At 43.8% G+C, this 19,087-nt stretch overlaps 1 protein-coding gene across 1 annotated transcript in view; it reads right to left on the bottom strand.

Moving 5' to 3' along the window:
- Nucleotides 1-19,087, bottom strand: part of LGI3 (leucine rich repeat LGI family member 3) — a 195,524-nt gene that overhangs the window by 87,595 nt on the left and 88,842 nt on the right. The window contains exon 3 of the mRNA XM_085633810.1: nt 15,555-15,626. Coding sequence (XP_085489936.1) covers nt 15,555-15,626 — 72 coding nt within the window. The remainder of the gene's footprint in view (nt 1-15,554; nt 15,627-19,087) is intronic.

The following is a 19,087-nucleotide window of genomic DNA, read 5'->3' as shown; positions in this document are numbered from 1 at the left end:
CTGCCTCTTAAGAGCCTCTCATGCGCCCTGCTTGTCATATAATGTAGTTTAACATTATATGCCAGCGTGATGGTTGGGAAATCTGATGGTCACCCCTCCCCCACCAATCTTACTGATCAAGCTATGCACCCGTGAATACAGCAATTTGTATTGCTATATAAACAAAGGTTCCAAACAGTGAAAAAAATTGTATGAAAATGAACACCCAATACGTGTTTCGCCCCTTCCCAGTGCGCAGGCCTGGGGCTATCTGAAGGCGGCAAACATATAAGCTATAGATATAAAGCTATCTTGCAGGTCCATTCATGAGCAGACCAGATTCCCAAAACTTTTTAAACCTATATACGTAAAATGCATGAGAAGGCTTGAAAAAAAATGGCACATGGCTGAACTTACAAAATGTGTTCTAGCTTTTGCAAATTGTTCCAAAGACCGAGGTGGAAGTGCTTAATTTGAGCCGGTGCTTTCCAGTGCTCAACACCAGCACTTAATTGGTTTCCGGTGCTCGGCACCGGCATCTAATTGTCAACACCATGCTAAGAACAGTCTACCACATGGTGGTGCTGCTCATCTTATTTAGAGATGAGCAGAACAACAGTTCTTTAGGAATAAAATGTACATTAACAATGCGAATACCTGCCTCCCCAGCCATTCCTTTAGCTTTGGGGACCTGGAATGATCGTAACTGTCGCATTTACATGCGAGAGAGATGGATAGTCATTGTTTTGGCATTAATGACAAGGGCGATGGGTGGTGCAAGTTGCAGTGGCCTCCTGCTCAGAGCCCTGGCACGTAATATTTCACAAATTAAGCACTGGGTGGACCATCCACAAAACCTCTGCTAAAGGACGTGGCCAGGGGTGAGACAGTTGCACAATCAGACACATCCCTGATTAACTAGGGGATACAAGTGCTTATCCACTAACCCTGGCCTGGTCTTCCTATGTGCAACAAGGGACAAATATGTCCCCTTAGCAGTATGACTATGTCCTGTCCTACTTAGAGGTGTAAATGGAATCCTTTATATTTCTGTGCTGGAATTACATGGACCTTAACCCCTTGAGTGCCCCGCCCTTTCCCCGCCCTGTGCCGGCCCTTTCATTAGCGGGCGGGGTTCATGACGAGATAGTCTCGTCATGGGCACAGCGCAACCGCGGCCCATGACGAGACCATCTCGTCATGGGCACTCAAGAGGTTAAAGAAGGAGCTTTAGTGTTTCAAATGGAATACTGCATTATATTTCAAAATTAAGCTGAAAGAATAAAATAAAGAAGTCTTCCTGTACTATAGAACTATAGAGACCAACATTTACTCCCGTTTGGTGTGTTTTTAGGCAGTTTGCTGGACTGACCTTTGAGCATTGTGACTCTCCATTGGGTCTCACTATTTTGCAGGCTCTACCAGAAGACATTGCTGCTCTTCTGCGGTTCAAGACCCCAACACCCAAGGTGTAAACCATTGTAACACATATCTCAATCACAAATCTGTCTTGGAAGCTGCTTCATAAACAGCCTCTGGAGCATTAGGTTGTAAGGCCCAAAGAACCATGAACAAGTCATGTTAAGATGTTGCAGATTTAAAGTAATATCTAGCACACGCCCTTCTGGGAGCTAGTTGTTCAGGCCAAGAAGTGTAACCTGATCTTCTTCAGGTGTGCTTTCCTTGGGTATGGTGCAAGGATTTACCTCAAGTGACATTATACCACCTTGTGGCACATGGTCAGCCTTTTCTGCTTTTAGGGACACTCACGTGTACACACAACCACAGTCACCACCCACCATCATCCTGCTTCATTGGAACCGATTCGGAACCAAATGCCACGTCTATTGCCCTGTTACCTTAATCAGCACGCACACACACCACACACACAAACTTCAGCCAGAGTTACCATGAGCCATTTCCAAGCACTTAAATATGAAGCGCCTAGAAGCAACTCAGCTAACAGTGTGTGCTACTTGGGAACTGTGGTGTGATACTTGCTTTGTTTGTATTCTTTCATGACGAAAGGCCGAGGACGCCCTTAGCTGACAATAATTTCACATCAAATAAATGGAGGTGTGCGTGTATTGGGCCGCTGGCCGAATATTATATAATCTCTTCAGTTAGTCATAGCTGAGACAATTCACTATTCATCCTGGCGGCGGTCTAGACAACTTCCAGCAAAATAAACATTGCACAGTGGGAAATCCTATCGCATCAGCAGTGCCGTGAAGCCAGAATAAGCACTTATTTCACACCTCAGTACTCTGCACTTTAGAGTATTAACATTAGCAAATGTGAAAGGGAATAAACATGCCCAGCTCGTGAGTCCGCCCGAAAATATCTACAGCAGACCAGTGAGAGCTCTTAATTATCCTGTGGGTTGTAATTCAGAATATTGTAAGCAAAACCAGTCAGAAATGTTGTGACCTAAATATTGTCTGCAGAAATATTGCTCCATTAATTTTAGATGTTCTGGTAGGACACTGGACTATTGAGAGCTCCACTGAGGACAACAGAATACATCAGGGTCAATCAGGGCTTGTATAAGGCATCTGCTTAACATTCAAAGGATATGTTTCTGTTCCTTCTTTTTAATTTAAAACATGCTACCCTCAGTTGCAGTTGGCAGAATGTTCTAAAAGCCTTATAATCCTTCTGCCTCAGGCTATATCGGGTGTTAAGGGCTCTCTCCCTTGTTATAGGCCTCTAAGGACATTTAACAACTGGTAAAGCCCTCAGCACTAGGCTACAATGCTATATTTTTCACTCCAGTGGGGGTGATCATTTTGTAAACAATATTATGGACAAGATATTTCTGTCAGACAGTATTCTGGTGATATTCTGGTACCATGACCAGTCCGGTACCCCATGGAGGCCAATAGGCTGGGCCGGACTGGCCGTAGCGGGCACCGGGCATTTTCCCGGTGGGCCGCCAGGGTTGAGGGCCGGGTTTGGGCCCCTGGGGGCCGATTTTGTTACAGGGCCGTTTTTGCAGCATAGCTGCAATATCGGCCGCTGTAACAAAATCGTCTGTAATCGGCCATGGTAAACAGCTCGGCCGCACCCCCAACCCCATGTGGGGCCGGCCGAGCACTTTGGCAGGGCCGGTTTTGGTTCCCAGTCCGGTCCTGCCAATAGGACTGGACCACAGTCAGTCACGTGTCAGGTACTCCTGACCAGTGTGTGGAAATATGGATTTTTATGATCAGTTATGTCCCCTATCTTGGACCCCAACGGTTTCATGTATAAATCACAAGTACATGTATGTTTCCTCCAGTTCCAGTTATGAAGACGCAAACACATTTGCGTCCACCGTCAACATGTCCTCTTTCAGATCCGCCATGAATGGGCCGGATATTCTATTCCTAAGTATGAAAGGCCACCGGCTTTATATGATTCATTTATCCCCTTTTACAGTCCAGGCGAGTAGGCCCTGATTCTGCCATTAAGCCTTTTTCTGCCTTCTGCCTCTGAAAGCTCCAGTCTGAGCTCGCATCTGTACCCATGAACTTTGTCCTACTCCCTGCGCGGCTAACGGTGCCTGACTCGATCTGTCTGCTTGCCAAAAACTGTATTTCACCTTCAAGATTATCTGCTCTGCTCCGCTCTCACCCAATGCATTCCTGTCTAGTAGTTTAAGTAAACATTCTTTCAGCTACCGAGCAAAAGGCCCGGCTTCTCTGTCTTTATGCAAGTAATTCATAGCCCTGTTACTATGGAAGATTTCTGCCCTCGCATCTAGTGTAGACACTTAGACGCTTGTACACGCACTAACAGTCAGTATAGTCAGTATAGCCAGTATAGAATAAGATTCTATCCTAAGAGACCTCTCTTTTTGGATAACATAGTTCTTTAAACATAGGATGTTAGATATGATTTGGGATTAGGTTGACATAACCCCAGACTTCTGTCTCCACATGTAGAGCTAAATGTCAAGTCCCCTTCACCCCCTAGTTGCACGTCAATCACAAGTATTTCTGCTGACATTGCGAAATTCTTTCATGGAACCACCCTATTGTGACATCATACCTGATGACGTTCTTTAAGTTACGCCCAGTTACACCCATTTTAGTTACGCATGCATGTTCTTATCTTTGTTATCAACTGTTACGCCTCCTGCATCTGTTTCACTGTAATGCGTATTGTATAAAAATGATTACTTGTCAATAAAGTTGGTCCTTCACTTCCTGAACCTTCGTGGTGATGGAATATGGAGTCCATCAATTCGAATTGATTTTGGAATAAAGCCCGTTCCGAACCTCTAATACCACGGATTCTGCCTCTTATTTTAATGAGCTATTATTATAGATTTTCCGCATCAAATTAAGTTCCGGTAATTAAATTATTTACCACATAAATGGCGCCCGAACAGGGACACTTTCTCATCTCACGCGCCGGAGGTGCGTTGCAGGCCCGGTCTCCTGTCACAGCTGGACGGACAACAACGCGTACCCACAGGATTTCCTGTATCTCCCTCCTGCCAAGCGGGGGTAACTGAGGCTGCGATCAACACCCAGACGAGGCGGTGAGAAGTGCGAAGTATCCCAACCAGAGCCTAGCTGAGAGAGCAAGATCCGAGGTATACAGAGGCCCACCAGTTCCGAGGTTCCGAAGTTTCGAGTCGAGTCCAGTCCGGTCCGAGTCCAGTTCAGTTCAGTTCCGAGGCCTTCCGTTCCGAGCTACCCGGTGAGTACCATTGTCGGGGAGGCGTTCTGACGTGCACATAGGTTGTGCCGGTCAAGACGGGTTTGGGTACACAAATCCGGTCTGCACTGTTTTAGCAGTGTATCTGTACTGTTTAGCAGTATATCAAGTATGTCTAGTATATAATTCAGAATTACCTAGTTAGTGCCGAGTATTATGCTTAGTGACTAGTTCCCTAAATAGCCATCATTGTTGTTCATTAAATGTTAAATGTTAAAATGTTTTAAATACGTTCTGCATATTGTGGTGTGAATGACTGTTCATTATTGTGTCTCGTTGTATTAAAGGTGTTCAAAATTAGGTATCAGATCAGTTCTCAATATGCCGCTCTTTTCGAAATTAAGACAGATCAAAACTAGAAAAGGGGTACTCGAAGAAGCTGTTCCCATTCCTCCTAGGGACACTCCAGGGTACTTCATGTATCATAAACATGGCCTAGACGCCATATTATTTCTTGATTTATGGGTAGACTACACCAAGGAATTACCAGAAAGTCAGAGGTGGCCCGCAGCTGGGACCTGGGATGCAGATTGCATCGTGAAAGTAGAGGAAGAATTATGGAAAAAGAAAGCTAGACAGTCACAGAAAGATGCCATTGAATTATAGCGTAAAGAATCATATAGACGTACAGAAAAAGCACTCAGACAGGAAGAGAAAAGTAAGGAGAATTCAAATAAAGTTCGAGAAAATCTATTAATTGAAGAAGGTACTCGAGTTAAATCAGAACAAGTAGACAGACAACGAAATGCCCTTATGAATGATATGTATCCTCTTCTGGCCGAAGGGTTACCTAAGGCTACTCCGGAGATACCAAAAGACTTGCCACCCCCGTTGTTTCCGATAAAAGCTCATCCCAAAGGGCATCCCAGAACCGCAGAAGATGTTTTTCTTTCCTCTTATTTAGACGACGCAGCTCCCGAGTATGCTAATGCTGCGCCACATAGACCGCCTGCCGAGGGGGTTCAACGCCAAGACCCTCCTCCGTCTGTACCTCCGCAACAACAAACTCCGACACAAGTTCCGGCAAGCACATCTGTTTCTACAGCTGTACCCACATCTATGGTTGCTATATCACGTTCAACGAATCCTTTCACATCCAGCACCCCAGGTGGTGCTACGGGAGGTACAGCAAACATTTTTTCCACGCCACCCAGAGTAAATAAACTTTCCTTTCAAGAATTAGCCCACCAACGTACGCCCAAACTAGTAACTCCCGACGCGCTTAAGGAACTTCTAATAGATTGTAGATATGACCCGGTGCCCGGAAAAGGGGACGAAATGCTGCTGGCATCATTACGTATCCGACGAGCTGCAATATATTTAGGGAGGCTACCAGGAATGACTACACATTTAGAAAATATATATCACTTTGTCCAGTCAGGACGAGATTCTGAAAGTATTAATAGAGCCTTGGAGTACCAGAAAGTGGAGATACAGGGGGAACTGTTACGTTTCCTCATAAATTGTGTGATCAGAAATCAAGACCGACCAGGGGTAAATCCGGAAGAAATGCAAATTCTTACCACATGGAGTCGGAATATATCAGAGGGGAGACATGATAAACGATCATGTATAGTAGCTATGTGCCGCAAGATCCGCAAAGAAGTAGAACGAATACACGAAGAAAGATTAGCAGTAGACGAGCCTGAACAAACCGAGGAGGAGGAAGAATTAGAACTACCCACAGGACAGTTAGAAACTATGGCCTATGTAGGTAGAGGAAGATCTTGTAATAATACTAGAGGCTTTACTGATCCGATACGTCCGATACGTCCAGATAATAGCAGAAATTTCCAAACTCCTATAATAAATATACGGTCCCCCGAACATTCGTTCCAAGCCGCTGACAAATTACTCCGAGAACGAAGGGGTTATCATCTACTCGATTCTATGGACGAACAAGAATTAGCCAGGTCAGCCGTTCATTGGGTTGATAGCCCCGGAAAATATAGTGATGATACATTAGCACACACGTTTTTGAACCTCACCCCAGATGAACAGCGTTTAGCTGGTATCTATATGGTTCAACAACTCCTTATATTATATAAAAGCCAACACTCCGATCCTGGTCCATTACCTGATATATTGACTGAATTACTCACGAATAAATGGAGAGGTTCAGGTACTGAGTTAATTAGAGAAATACTAGAATCCAGAAAGCAGTACATTCTTTTTGTATGTCCCGAACATGTCTCACTGCCCATAAAAGAAAGAACGACGTATTACATGGATAGACAGAATCCCTTACGCGAAGTGCACCCGATAAAAGGTGATGACAATCAGTTTAAACGTGTGTTTGTATACACACCCATATCTAAAATAGAACTATTAGAAATGAAGAAAGTGGTACCCAGTCATGACAAAGACCCAGCGGGTTTCCACCGTGAAATTAAAGACATGTTGCTCATGGGAGAGTATACCTATCCCGACATTATGACAATATTGAAGGTATTAATGCCTGCGGGCATTTACGAAAAACTCAAGGAAAAGGATTGGGAGGTGGGAGACCAGAAGATAGATTGGACAGCATTAGAAAATGAAGAAAAAGCTCGAGGTCCAGGTTCAGGGCTTGGGGAAAAGACCAAAACACTACCAGGTTTACTAGTACAGGTACTGCCACGTTTATTAACTACGAAAAAGGAAGACTGGGGTGCAATCTCAGCCTGTAAACAAAAGCACGATGAGGACACTAGTGATTTCTATGCCCGATTCGAAAAATGTTTTGGTATAAATAGTGGAATAAAAGCAAGTAGCGAATCGTATCCACATCTGTTTGTGACAAAATTAGTTGAAAATTCCTTGCCCCAAGTTAAGAATAGAGTATTGAAATTCGAGAGTACATGGCAAGGTAACACTTCGTCACAAATGTTACAAATGCTACAGTCAAGTGTTGAAATATCGCGCACTCCCGTTTAATCTCTGAGTGTGTTGAATTTTAACAAGTAGTGGCGTGCTGCTAGAGGAGCGACCCCTAAACCAAGGTCGAAGAAATAACAAGAGTTGCACTATCCCATCCAGGGTGGTGTCCCTCTATGCGCACAGCGTTGTGGGGTAACAAAGTTACCAATTTTCGTTCTGGTTAAACCAAAGTTCATTTATTCATGATTAGAAATTAGAAATTCATTGTTCCGTGTAACAAATTATCACATGTTGTGTCAACAAAGGTGCTGGTGGTTATCCTCTATGCATTTCGGGTAAAACCCTTCATCAGGAGGAATCCTGTAAACAAAAACAGGAGATAATGTTGCATGTCCCCTCATGGGATTTAACTTCCACTTACACATTAAAGCGTTAACATAGTTAAATAAGTGAAAACAAACTACACTCTTCAGGAAAGACACAGACAGAAACAATCTGTTACACTACTCGAGTTTTCATCAACCTTCTCTAAAACGACATCTACCATTTTCCCAATTTCTCAGGATAAAGAGAATCATCTCTGAACCCCAACAACTAACCCAACAAACCTTGGAAATGGAACGACGCTTTGTAAAGCGAGGTTATCCATCACAAATATTGACAACAGCCATTGACAAATCGTCCAATAAACAAAGGGGAACGTTGTTGGAAAAACAACCAACAGCCTCAGATACAGCTACGAGAATGGTTATGGTTACATGTGATAATTTGTTACACAGAACAATGAATTTCTAATTTCTAATCATGAATAAATGAACTTTGGTTTAACCAGAACGAAAATTGGTAACTTTGTTACCCCACAACGCTGTGCGCATAGAGGGACACCACCCTGGATGGGATAGTGCAACTCTTGTTACAAATGCTACAGTACCATCACAATAGAATTAGAGAGGAACAAGAACATGAACAAAGACGCATGAAAGACACGAAAATGAAAATGCTAGTTTCTCAGACGGTTCCAGCTGACGGTCATAAAAAGGGTATGACACAGTCCAGTGTTTCAGCAGGTCCTGTAAAAGGGACATGCAACTATTGTAAACAGCCAGGTCATTATGTACACGATTGTCCAGTTTTAAAACATAATATCGCCATAGGTAATACAAAAGAAAGACCACGGCCACTTAGACAGGATCAGAACCAACAAGGAGCTCCGCAGCATGCACAGTCTATGCCAGCTCCGCAACAATCTATGACAGCTCCACCACCGCAGCCTATTGCTGCCACACAAACAACGACACGACAGATGTATCAGACCGCACAGTATGACTATCCTGATTATCAACGATACTCATGAGACAGCCTAGAGAGGGAAGTTGACTTACCCCTTATCGAGGTCCCTGTAGATCAAGAAGGACCTTATGTACACAGTGAACTATTAGGCCAAGATAGAAATTTTTTACTTGATACAGGGGCAAGCCGAACAACCATAAAACGAAGTGAAGTTCCAGGGGCACCCCTCTCAGGCTCACAGAATATTTCCCTTGGTTTTTCAGGAAAACCTATCGTTAACGAAGTATCACAGCCTCTTCCCCTTACGATTGGTCCCTTGACACGAACTACAGATTTATTGCTTACTAAATCATGTCCAGAAAACCTGTTAGGTATAAAAACTTTGAAAGCTCTAGGAGCTATAATATGTTGTTCTCCGGAAGGAGTAAGATTGTTTCTACGTGATTTCAAAGGGCACTATGTGTCCCGAGACATGGATCACCGACTGCAGACTTTACCCACACATTTATGGGCACAAGGCCCTACAGATGTTGGTTGCATGAACATTACACCATATCGAGTCACACTAAAGGCAGGAGTGGTACTACCACGAATGCGACAATACAAGTTACCCCCAGATGCTGTAGTGGCTTTACTGCAAATCATTGACGAGCTTATTACCCAAGGAGTGGTTGTGGAAACTGACTCCAATGTATGTAATTCACCGATAATTCCGATTCTTAAACGAACTGATCCAAAAGCCCCGTCAGTATATCGATTGGTTATTGATCTGCGCGAATTAAATAAATGTATTGTACCACAATACCCCGTAGTCCCAGATATTTCTTCATTACTGACAGCCATTGATTCCGAAGCAACATTCTTTACTGTAATTGATCTCAAGAATGCCTTTTTCAGCGTCCCAATAGATCCGGAAAGCCAATACTTGTTCGGATTTAGTTTAAATGGACGAAGCTTTAAATTCACACGCGCACCTCAAGGATTCACAGAAAGCCCCAGCATCTATAGCCAAGCACTGAAACGAGAACTTGACAGTATACACATGCCAGTCAACACTGCCCTGCTTCAATATGTCGATGATCTGCTGATCACCGCTAGAAGCGAACCTGAATGTGAAAAAGCCTCACTGACGGTTTTACAATTCTTGGCCGAAAAGGGGCACAAGGTGTCCCCTTCTAAGCTGCAATTCTGTGTCCAGCGAGTTGTTTACCTTGGTCACTCGCTGTCCAAGGAGGGAAGGCAGCTTACACCCGATCGCATCCAGTTAATTGCTAACATGCCAATACCCAAGACACAAAAGGAGGTGCGGGCTTTTATAGGCCTCACTTCATATTGTAGGCAGTGGATCCCTCAGTATGCATTTCTAGCAAAACCACTCATTCAGTTGACAACACAGGAGGCAGCCACATCGACTGTCCTCCCTTGGACTCAGGAACATACACAAGCTTTTGAAAGCCTAAAGAAAGCTTTATGTCAAGCACCTGTCTTAGCAACACCATGTTACAATAAACATTTTACACTCTTTGTTACAGAACGCGAAGGTACTGCTTTGTCAGTACTCACACAGGAACAAGCAGGATCACACAAACCATGTGCTTATTTTTCTAGTACATTAGATCCCGTAGCTCAGGCTCTGCCTGCGTGCCTGAAATCAGTGGCAGCGACAGCTTTAGCAATCAGACAAAGCGATGCCATAGTGTTAGGACATCAATTGACAGTACAAGTACCACACGCAGTAGAGGTTCTCTTGAACCGAACGCAAACACAACACTTGACTATAGCAAGACTCACTGGTTACGAATTGACATTGTTTCAGCCACACATAGAAATCAGACGTTGTAGTACATTAAATCCTGCCACACTGTTACCAGTAAACGGAACAGACCCATTAGCACATGATTGTATTGAAGTTATTACTATCACGACGAAACCCAGACAAGACTTGACAGACGTCCCATTGTCAGACCCAGACCTGACGTTGTATGTAGATGGTTCATGTATGAGAACAAGTACAGGAGAGCTAGTGGCCGCGTATGCAGTCACAACAGACACTGAAGTCATTGAAACAAATCGTATTAATACCTTGTCAGCTCAAGCAGCAGAGCTCATCGCTCTGACACAAGCCTGTATTCAAGCCACAAATAAAAAAGTCAACATATACACTGATTCACGTTATGCATTCGGAGTTGTACATGACTTCGGCGTGCTGTGGCGAGAGAGAGGTTATTTAACTTCTCACGGTGCCCACATTCAGCACGGACCCCTCATTCATGCCTTATTAGATGCAATACATCTACCCGCTGCAATATCAATTATGAAATGTAAAGCTCATACGAAAGTTACTGATATCATTTCCCAAGGCAATGATCTAGCTGACAGAACAGCTAAACAGACTGCTCAAACTCACACATCTGACATGACAAAGACAATAGTTCCGACACCAACACATTGCATGATGGTTAAGGATCCCGCTCTTGACGTAATTGACATACAGACACATGCTACACCAGACGAAATAAAGAAATGGACTGAATTAGGAGGGATCCAAACGGATCAAGGATGGATGACGAAGGAAAAATCTGTATGGTTTCTTCCCGACTCAATGGTCCAAGTTATCATTAATACAATACATAGTCCAGCGCACCTAGGAGAAAAGGCTATGCTAGACAGCATTCAACACATTTGGTTCAACAAACATTTACGAGCAGCAGCTAAACAAAAAGTCCGTACCTGTATGATCTGTTGTCAGTTTAACCCAGGTAAAAGCATTCCCGTAGAACAGGGTGGATTTCAGCCTCCTGATCACCCTTTTGAAGTCCTCCAGATGGATTATATCCAGATGGAACGATGTCGAGGATTCAAATATGTTCTTGTAGTTGTCTGTGCTCTTTCCCGTTGGACAGAGGCATACCCGGTTTCAGATTACACTGCCCCGACTACTGCCAAACAGTTAGTTCGAGAATTCTTCCCACGGTACGGTTTACCACGTGCTGTCTACTCAGATAACGGCCAGCCGTTCTCATCCGAACTAATGAAACACGTTTCACTTTTGTTAGGCTATCAATGGAGATTTCATTGTGTCCGACACCCCGAGGCAGCAGGTCTCGTGGAACGACATAATCAAACTCTGAAAATTAGATTGTCCAAAATATGTAGAGAGAAAGGTGTCGACTGGGTAGTAGCCTTACCAGTTGCACTCTTTTACATGAGAATGGTAGCGCACTCTCAAACAGGGCTATCCCCTTATGAGGTGATCTTCAGTAGACCACCAAATATGTGGGGGACGCCTATACCTCGCAAAATCACTGATGTAGACTGTAATATGCTGACAGATTACTTGGCTTCCTTGATGTCTGCACTACAATCTTGTCGTTCACAGGTAGCTGCAGCCTTTCCCGACAACACCGAGGTGAAACCCCATGACGTAATTCCCGGGGACCTGGTGTTAGTGAGGAACTTTGACCGGAAGTCTCAGCTGGATCCTAGGTGGAAATCGCCTCAACTCGTACTGTTAACCACGAGGACAGCCGTGAAGATCGAAGGTCGAAAAGACTGGATACATTCAAGTCATATCAAGAAATTTCATGGATTACCATCCGATATAGAGACTAAACCCTGTATTTCCTCAAAGACAGACTCAAAGCTCCCCTTGGTTGAGCAAACGAACTCAGAACTATATAGACTAAAATTGAGGTCCAATAAGTCAGACAATTTGATTGTTTAAGTCCTCTCCAAGGTGAATCGGTTGAATTTGTCTCTGACATGTATCCTCTGGACCGGAATAGAGAAAGAAATAATCAAATCCAGTTGAAAAAACATGCGTACTGTAAATCACTGCGTAGTCATTGCACAGTGACGTTATTAATTCTGTTTTTCTTATGTCTTTTAATAATCGCTGCAAGTATATTATTGCACATATATTATCCTATTTCTAAACATGTTTACAATGTTACTGCTGAACGTTCTTTTAGTGAATTACCCTCGCATGAGTTGTCCTATAGATTTGCGCTGCGCAATAACACTTTTATTAGTATGTTACATCATTCCCATCAGGCTAGCAATGTTACAAATTGTTGGATATGTGGCCGACTCCCTCCCTATCAGAACTATAAGGGAATTCTGCCTCTCTTTCCATATCCGTTCACACACAATGGCTCCTGTGGAGCATGGTTTAGTTTAATTAATTCCCTAGATTCGAATTCCGCAGTTTATCAAGACAACTGGGTATGGGGAAACCTGAACTTAGTCTTGCTTAAAGTCTGTTACCCTAACAAGGAGGGACTTCCCAAAAGAACAGGAACTGATCTAGAAAATGAAGTATATGGATTAGGTAATTTTACGCTTAATCTCATGATCCTGAATGTTGAATCCGAAGCTGCACCAATTTTGCCCGCTATGTCAGTATTTCCAGTTAAAGGTGAATTGTGTATAAGAAAGAATGGCTCCATACACATGGGCCATAGTAAATGCACCACTATAATAGAATTCAGTGATCAAGGCAAATCTACATTTAGAGCTTCTCGCCATTCCTACTTTGTATGTGGTCAGACTGCATATATACGTCTGCCTCTAGATTGGGATGGTACCTGCTACATCGGATTCCTTTTGCCACCTGTTTTCCTAGCTCCTCCTGATTATCATAGAAATACTCACTTAGTACACAATAGAGAACGGAGAGATCTCCCAATAGTCGACTACACTGAAACAGCATGGGAAATATACACAGATTTCAATAAAGGTCTCTTTCCCTATATAGGTACAGTCACTAATAGTAAGCTGATACGTAGATTAACCAGAACCCTTGAAGCAGTAGTGAACGAAACTATTTCCGCCTTAGGCAATTTAACAGAAGAGCAGTCTGCTATGCGGATTGTTGTGCTTCAAAATCGTCTTGTCCTTGACGTCATTCTGGCCGATAGGGGCGGAGCTTGTAGGGTCATCGGATCAAGTTGTTGCATTTTCATACCAGAAAATTCGCCATCTGTATATAAAGCCATAACTCGCCTTCATAAAATTGTAAGCCAGATACACCAGAATCCAGGCACCTGGACTTGGTCCGGTTGGTTTTGGAGTGTATTATCAACCTTTGGATGGAGGGTCCTATCCTTCCTAGGTATTGGCTTTCTCATACTATTCAGTTGCTGCTTATGCCTACAATGTGGACCAGCGGTTTGTGGTCTGTGTGCCACATCGTGTATTCCACCACCAAGATTTCATTCATCCCGGAAGAAGAAAGAAGAACAAATGATGCTATATGAACAGATCAACGGATTGATGAAGATTGATATCTCTTAAGGGCAAGTAGGGGACAAGGAGGGAATGTGGAAATATGGATTTTTATGATCAGTTATGTCCCCTATCTTGGACCCCAACGGCTTCATGTATAAATCACAAGTACATGTATGTTTCCTCCAGTTCCAGTTATGAAGACGCAAACACATGTGCGTCCACCGTCAACATGTCCTCTTTCAGATCCGCCATGAATGGGCCGGATATTCTATTCCTAAGTATGAAAGGCCACCGGCTTTATATGATTCATTTATCCCCTTTTACAGTCCAGGCGAGTAGGCCCTGATTCTGCCATTAAGCCTTTTTCTGCCTTCTGCCTCTGAAAGCTCCAGTCTGAGCTCGCATCTGTACCCATGAACTTTGTCCTACTCCCTGCGCGGCTAACGGTGCCTGACTCGATCTGTCTGCTTGCCAAAAACTGTATTTCACCTTCAAGATTATCTGCTCTGCTCCGCTCCTCACCCAATGCATTCCTGTCTAGTAGTTTAAGTAAACATTCTTTCAGCTACCGAGCAAAAGGCCCGGCTTCTCTGTCTTTATGCAAGTAATTCATAGCCCTGTTACTATGGAAGATTTCTGCCCTCGCATCTAGTGTAGACACTTAGACGCTTGTACACGCACTAACAGTCAGTATAGTCAGTATAGCCAGTATAGAATAAGATTCTATCCTAAGAGACCTCTCTTTTTGGATAACATAGTTCTTTAAACATAGGATGTTAGATATGATTTGGGATTAGGTTGACATAACCCCAGACTTCTGTCTCCACATGTAGAGCTAAATGTCAAGTCCCCTTCACCCCCTAGTTGCACGTCAATCACACGTCATGCTGCTGCGCGCGCATCTCTGCCAAGTATTTCTGCTGACATTGCGAAATTCTTTCATGGAACCACCCTATTGTGACATCATACCTGATGACGTTCTTTAAATTACGCCCAGTTACACCCATTTTAGTTACGCATGCATGTTCTTATCTTTGTTATCAACTGTTACGCCTCCTGCATCTGTTTCACTGTAATGCGTATTGTATAAAAATGATTACTTGTCAATAAAGTTGGTCCTTCACTTCCTGAACCTTCGTGGTGATGGAATATGGAGTCCATCAATTCGAATTGATTTTGGAATAAAGCCCGTTCCGAACCTCTAATACCACGGATTCTGCCTCTTATTTTAATGAGCTATTATTATAGATTTTCCGCATCAAATTAAGTTCCGGTAATTAAATTATTTACCACAAGTGAATGCCTCTACCATGGACTTACAGATTATTGTGTGAACCAGTGTGTCATAAGTCTTACCATTTTCGCAAATGTCTGTTCACTAGTTGACTGCATGGCAATACTTTGTCATGCCTTATACCCACAATCCCGGCACAGTCATTTTGCCTGCGTAACCATTCTGTACATGTGGAGGTGGAAAGATTTTTACTTACAAGTACTGCAGGTGAGAGAGTCCCAGGAAAGCATTGTCCTTGATCAGTGTAAATTTATTAGAGTTCAGAAGCCTAGAAAAAAGAGAGAAGCAATTTAACAAATTATTGCAACCGGAGAGTGGCTATGAGAAACCAAAGCATCAAGGATTGAAAGGGCATGAACATGGAATCCCTCTTCACCTTCAGATCCGGCAAGTGTAGCAAGAGGCCATGCATCGAATCAAGGACAGGTGGAATTCATCATGAGTAATGCCTATAATAAGAGGCCAGGGCATGACTCTAGGATCACTTTTGCAAAGAGAGATCCTGGGACTTGAATGCTCATGAGGATTAAACTACCCAGAAGCTCGTCCCTTACAGCAAGACACCAAGGACTGCATGATATTGGCTCAGAGCTGCAGCATTTGCCACCTCAGCCTTCACCCTGCACAGCGATAGACCAAACTCGCTTGGGGACCTCTTCCCCCTCAGTCCTTACCAGGTCCATTCCATGCAGAGAGGCCCAGGGCTGCATGACCAAGGGCTCTGAGCTTGATACTGATACTAAGGGCATGATTATGATCTTTGGGGATGGGTTACTCCATCACAACAGTGACAGATAACCCGTCCGCTGAAATATAAAGCCCATAGGATATAACGAGCTTTAGATTTCGACAGACAGGATATCGGTCACCGTTGTGATGGAGTTACCTGTCCGCCATGATCTAAATCTGACCCTAATTCTTTCTTCAAAGTGATGCTATACAAGGTGAGAGTCCTACGTCTAAGTGCCTAATGTGTGGAGGTGGTTGGAAATGATGGGCACTGGCCTGTGTTTAATTTGTAAAGAAATAAGTGGCAGGGACGCTGTCTAGATACAACAGCAGCTTGCATCACCCATTGAGCTACTAATGACAATTCAGACTTTTTATACATCAAAAATGACAAATACCTGCCACACAAGCTATTTTTATGGCTTTGAGTGCCAGGTATTAGTCATTTTTAATGTAAATAGAATAATTAAACAACTGTTGTTGTGTTCATCACACAATAGGGTAAACAGCGCCACCATGTGGCTGGCTGTCATTGGTCCCGATGTTGACAATTAAGTGCTGGTGCCAAGCACCCGAAACCCCCAGCTCAAATGAAGCACTAGCTCTCATTTGTGGGGACCAGAACTTATTTCTCATCATCAGACTTTGATGCAGCGAAGACAGAGAATGGCACAATAGAAAGACAGAAGCAAATAGAGAAAGGTATGAAAACAGTCGCAGTGCCTAATTTGTAAAAAACAAATAAGTGCCAGGGCTCTCGTCAGAAGACCACTGCAGCTTGACCCACACATTGCCACTGCAATGCTGCCAATGATAGTAACAACACAACTACTAACCATCACACGCCTACAAGTGTGACATTTCAGACTATTTCAGGCCTCCAAAGCTATAAGAATGGCTTGGGTGGCATGTAATTGTCATTTTTAATGTACATTGAATTAATAATCACCTGTTGTTGTGATTAGCCAGACAACACCACCTTGTGGCAGACTCCTTCAAGTGCCAGTGTTGACAGTGAAGTGCTGGTACTGAGCACCGGAAACCACTGGCTCAAATTAAGCACCGGGTGGAGGGGGGCAAGGCACTGGATAGTCGAACCAGTAACAAGCCAGGTGCTTGGCTCTAGCTCACCTCGAGGTCTTCTCGGACTCTCAAGCTACAAAAGAGCTGAGCCTTCATGTACTTCATCCACCAAGCCTTCCACTGTGGCTCTCGTGCAGCAGAGGAGGTACTGCCCAGCGCTGCACCATGATCGCTTAGCATATGGGCTGATAGTGAAGACCCTCCAGAGGGCTGTGAAAGTGCTCGGAGATGTTATGCTAATGGTTTTTCAAACAGTTTGCTGTAAGATGAGACAATTCAAATACAATTAACATTACGTCCCTCTCAGAGAGCTTTCACAACATTCTAACAGTGGCAGCTCTTCCGCTATGGTGGAGGAGCGTCGCCCCACTGCGTTCGCGCAGTGCGAGAATCAAAAACATAAAATGGAAATAACTTTTAGTTATTACCATTTTATGTTTCTTTTGGGGCTGGGTGGGTGGGCGGGGCTGTTCTGCTTACGGAGCTGGGCAGGGGAAGAGTGGTTTGCCCACTCCGGAGTGAGCAATGGCTCTTTGGTCGGCCCTCTCGGGTAGCCCAACCCAGTAATGTGCACTTTCCCCTTCTCCATGCAGGATGCATTGCAGCCTGCATGGAGAACATGCCCACCCCTCCAGCCCCTGGCTGAGCGTCGTGTCACAACGCTCAGACCAATCGCAGCGCTGCACTGCAGCGTTGTGATTGGCTTAGGGGAGGGACCCTGGCTGCCTGCTTCTTGTTCCTGTTGGACGCAGGAGAGCAGGAGCACAGTAGACGCCCCTCCCTCTATGACCCCCCGCACCCAGATTAGATGGTGCCCTGGTTGATGTCAGAGCACTTTTTGCTGATGAACACATTTGTAGACAGAATTGAAGTTTCCATATAGATGGAATATGCATTTTCAAAACAGATAGCAATGTGGCAATAAGTATAAAGCATGCAGGAGTTAAGTGGACATTTGAATAGCAGTCTTCTTCAGAGTGTTACTTTGCATCATGGGTATCTTTACGACTTTTAGCCGCGTTATAGAAATTCAAGGATTATTAATTATTATTATTTTAGGAAGAAAGGGTATTTCAGCTTAACTTGTGCTTGTTTTTGTGTATTAAAAATGAAATGTGGGGAGTAAGATTCAAGAGATTGATCCTCCGTGCACCTATTTGAGTGATTATCATAACATCCTTGATTATATTGACGTGTGGTATCATTTATGTAGTGCTTTCCATTTCTAACAATGTGCTGAAGTTCTTTGCGGATGGGTAGCACGCAGTGCTTAATTTGGGCCAGTGGTTTCTGGTACTCAGCACCGGCACTTAATTGTCAACACCGGCACTTACGTGCCGGAACCTGCACTCTTGATAGCTGCCACATGGTGGCACAGTTTGTGCAATTTAAAGAGGAGCCGAAAAGCAGTTGTTTGTTTATTCAATATAAATTCAAACAACTAATACCTGCTGCTCAAGCCATTCTTAAAGCTTTGGCGGCCTCGAACAGTCTGAATTGTCACACTTGTAGCAGTGCGATGGCTAATATTTTTTTAAGTATTATGGCAATGTGTGGTGCAAACTGCGGTGGCCCCCTGACGAGAGTCCTGGCACTTATTTTTCTACAAATTAAGCACTGGACCCAGAGCCCAAGACTTTACAGTCTATTCAGCAGTGGTGGCAGGGAGACTAAGCCAGCACAAGTTCTCTTCGTCCCACCATGACAACCATAGCTGCCAAGGTTTCAGATTGCTTATCTGTGACATTTTCATAGTTTCAGTGTACTTATGAGTGACATTCACGACTAAATGTGTGACACTTAGAGTAGCACTTTCACATGATCAAAATCATGCACTGAAGTACATGGAAGCAGACAAATATAAAAAATTACAGCCATTTGAGCAAAGAGGAACTCTAACTCTGCAGCAGGCACTTT

The sequence above is a fragment of the Triturus cristatus genome, chromosome 11, assembly GCF_964204655.1.
Source record: "Triturus cristatus chromosome 11, aTriCri1.1, whole genome shotgun sequence".
NCBI lineage: Eukaryota > Metazoa > Chordata > Amphibia > Caudata > Salamandridae > Triturus > Triturus cristatus.
This window is presented reverse-complemented; position numbering and strand designations above follow the sequence as displayed.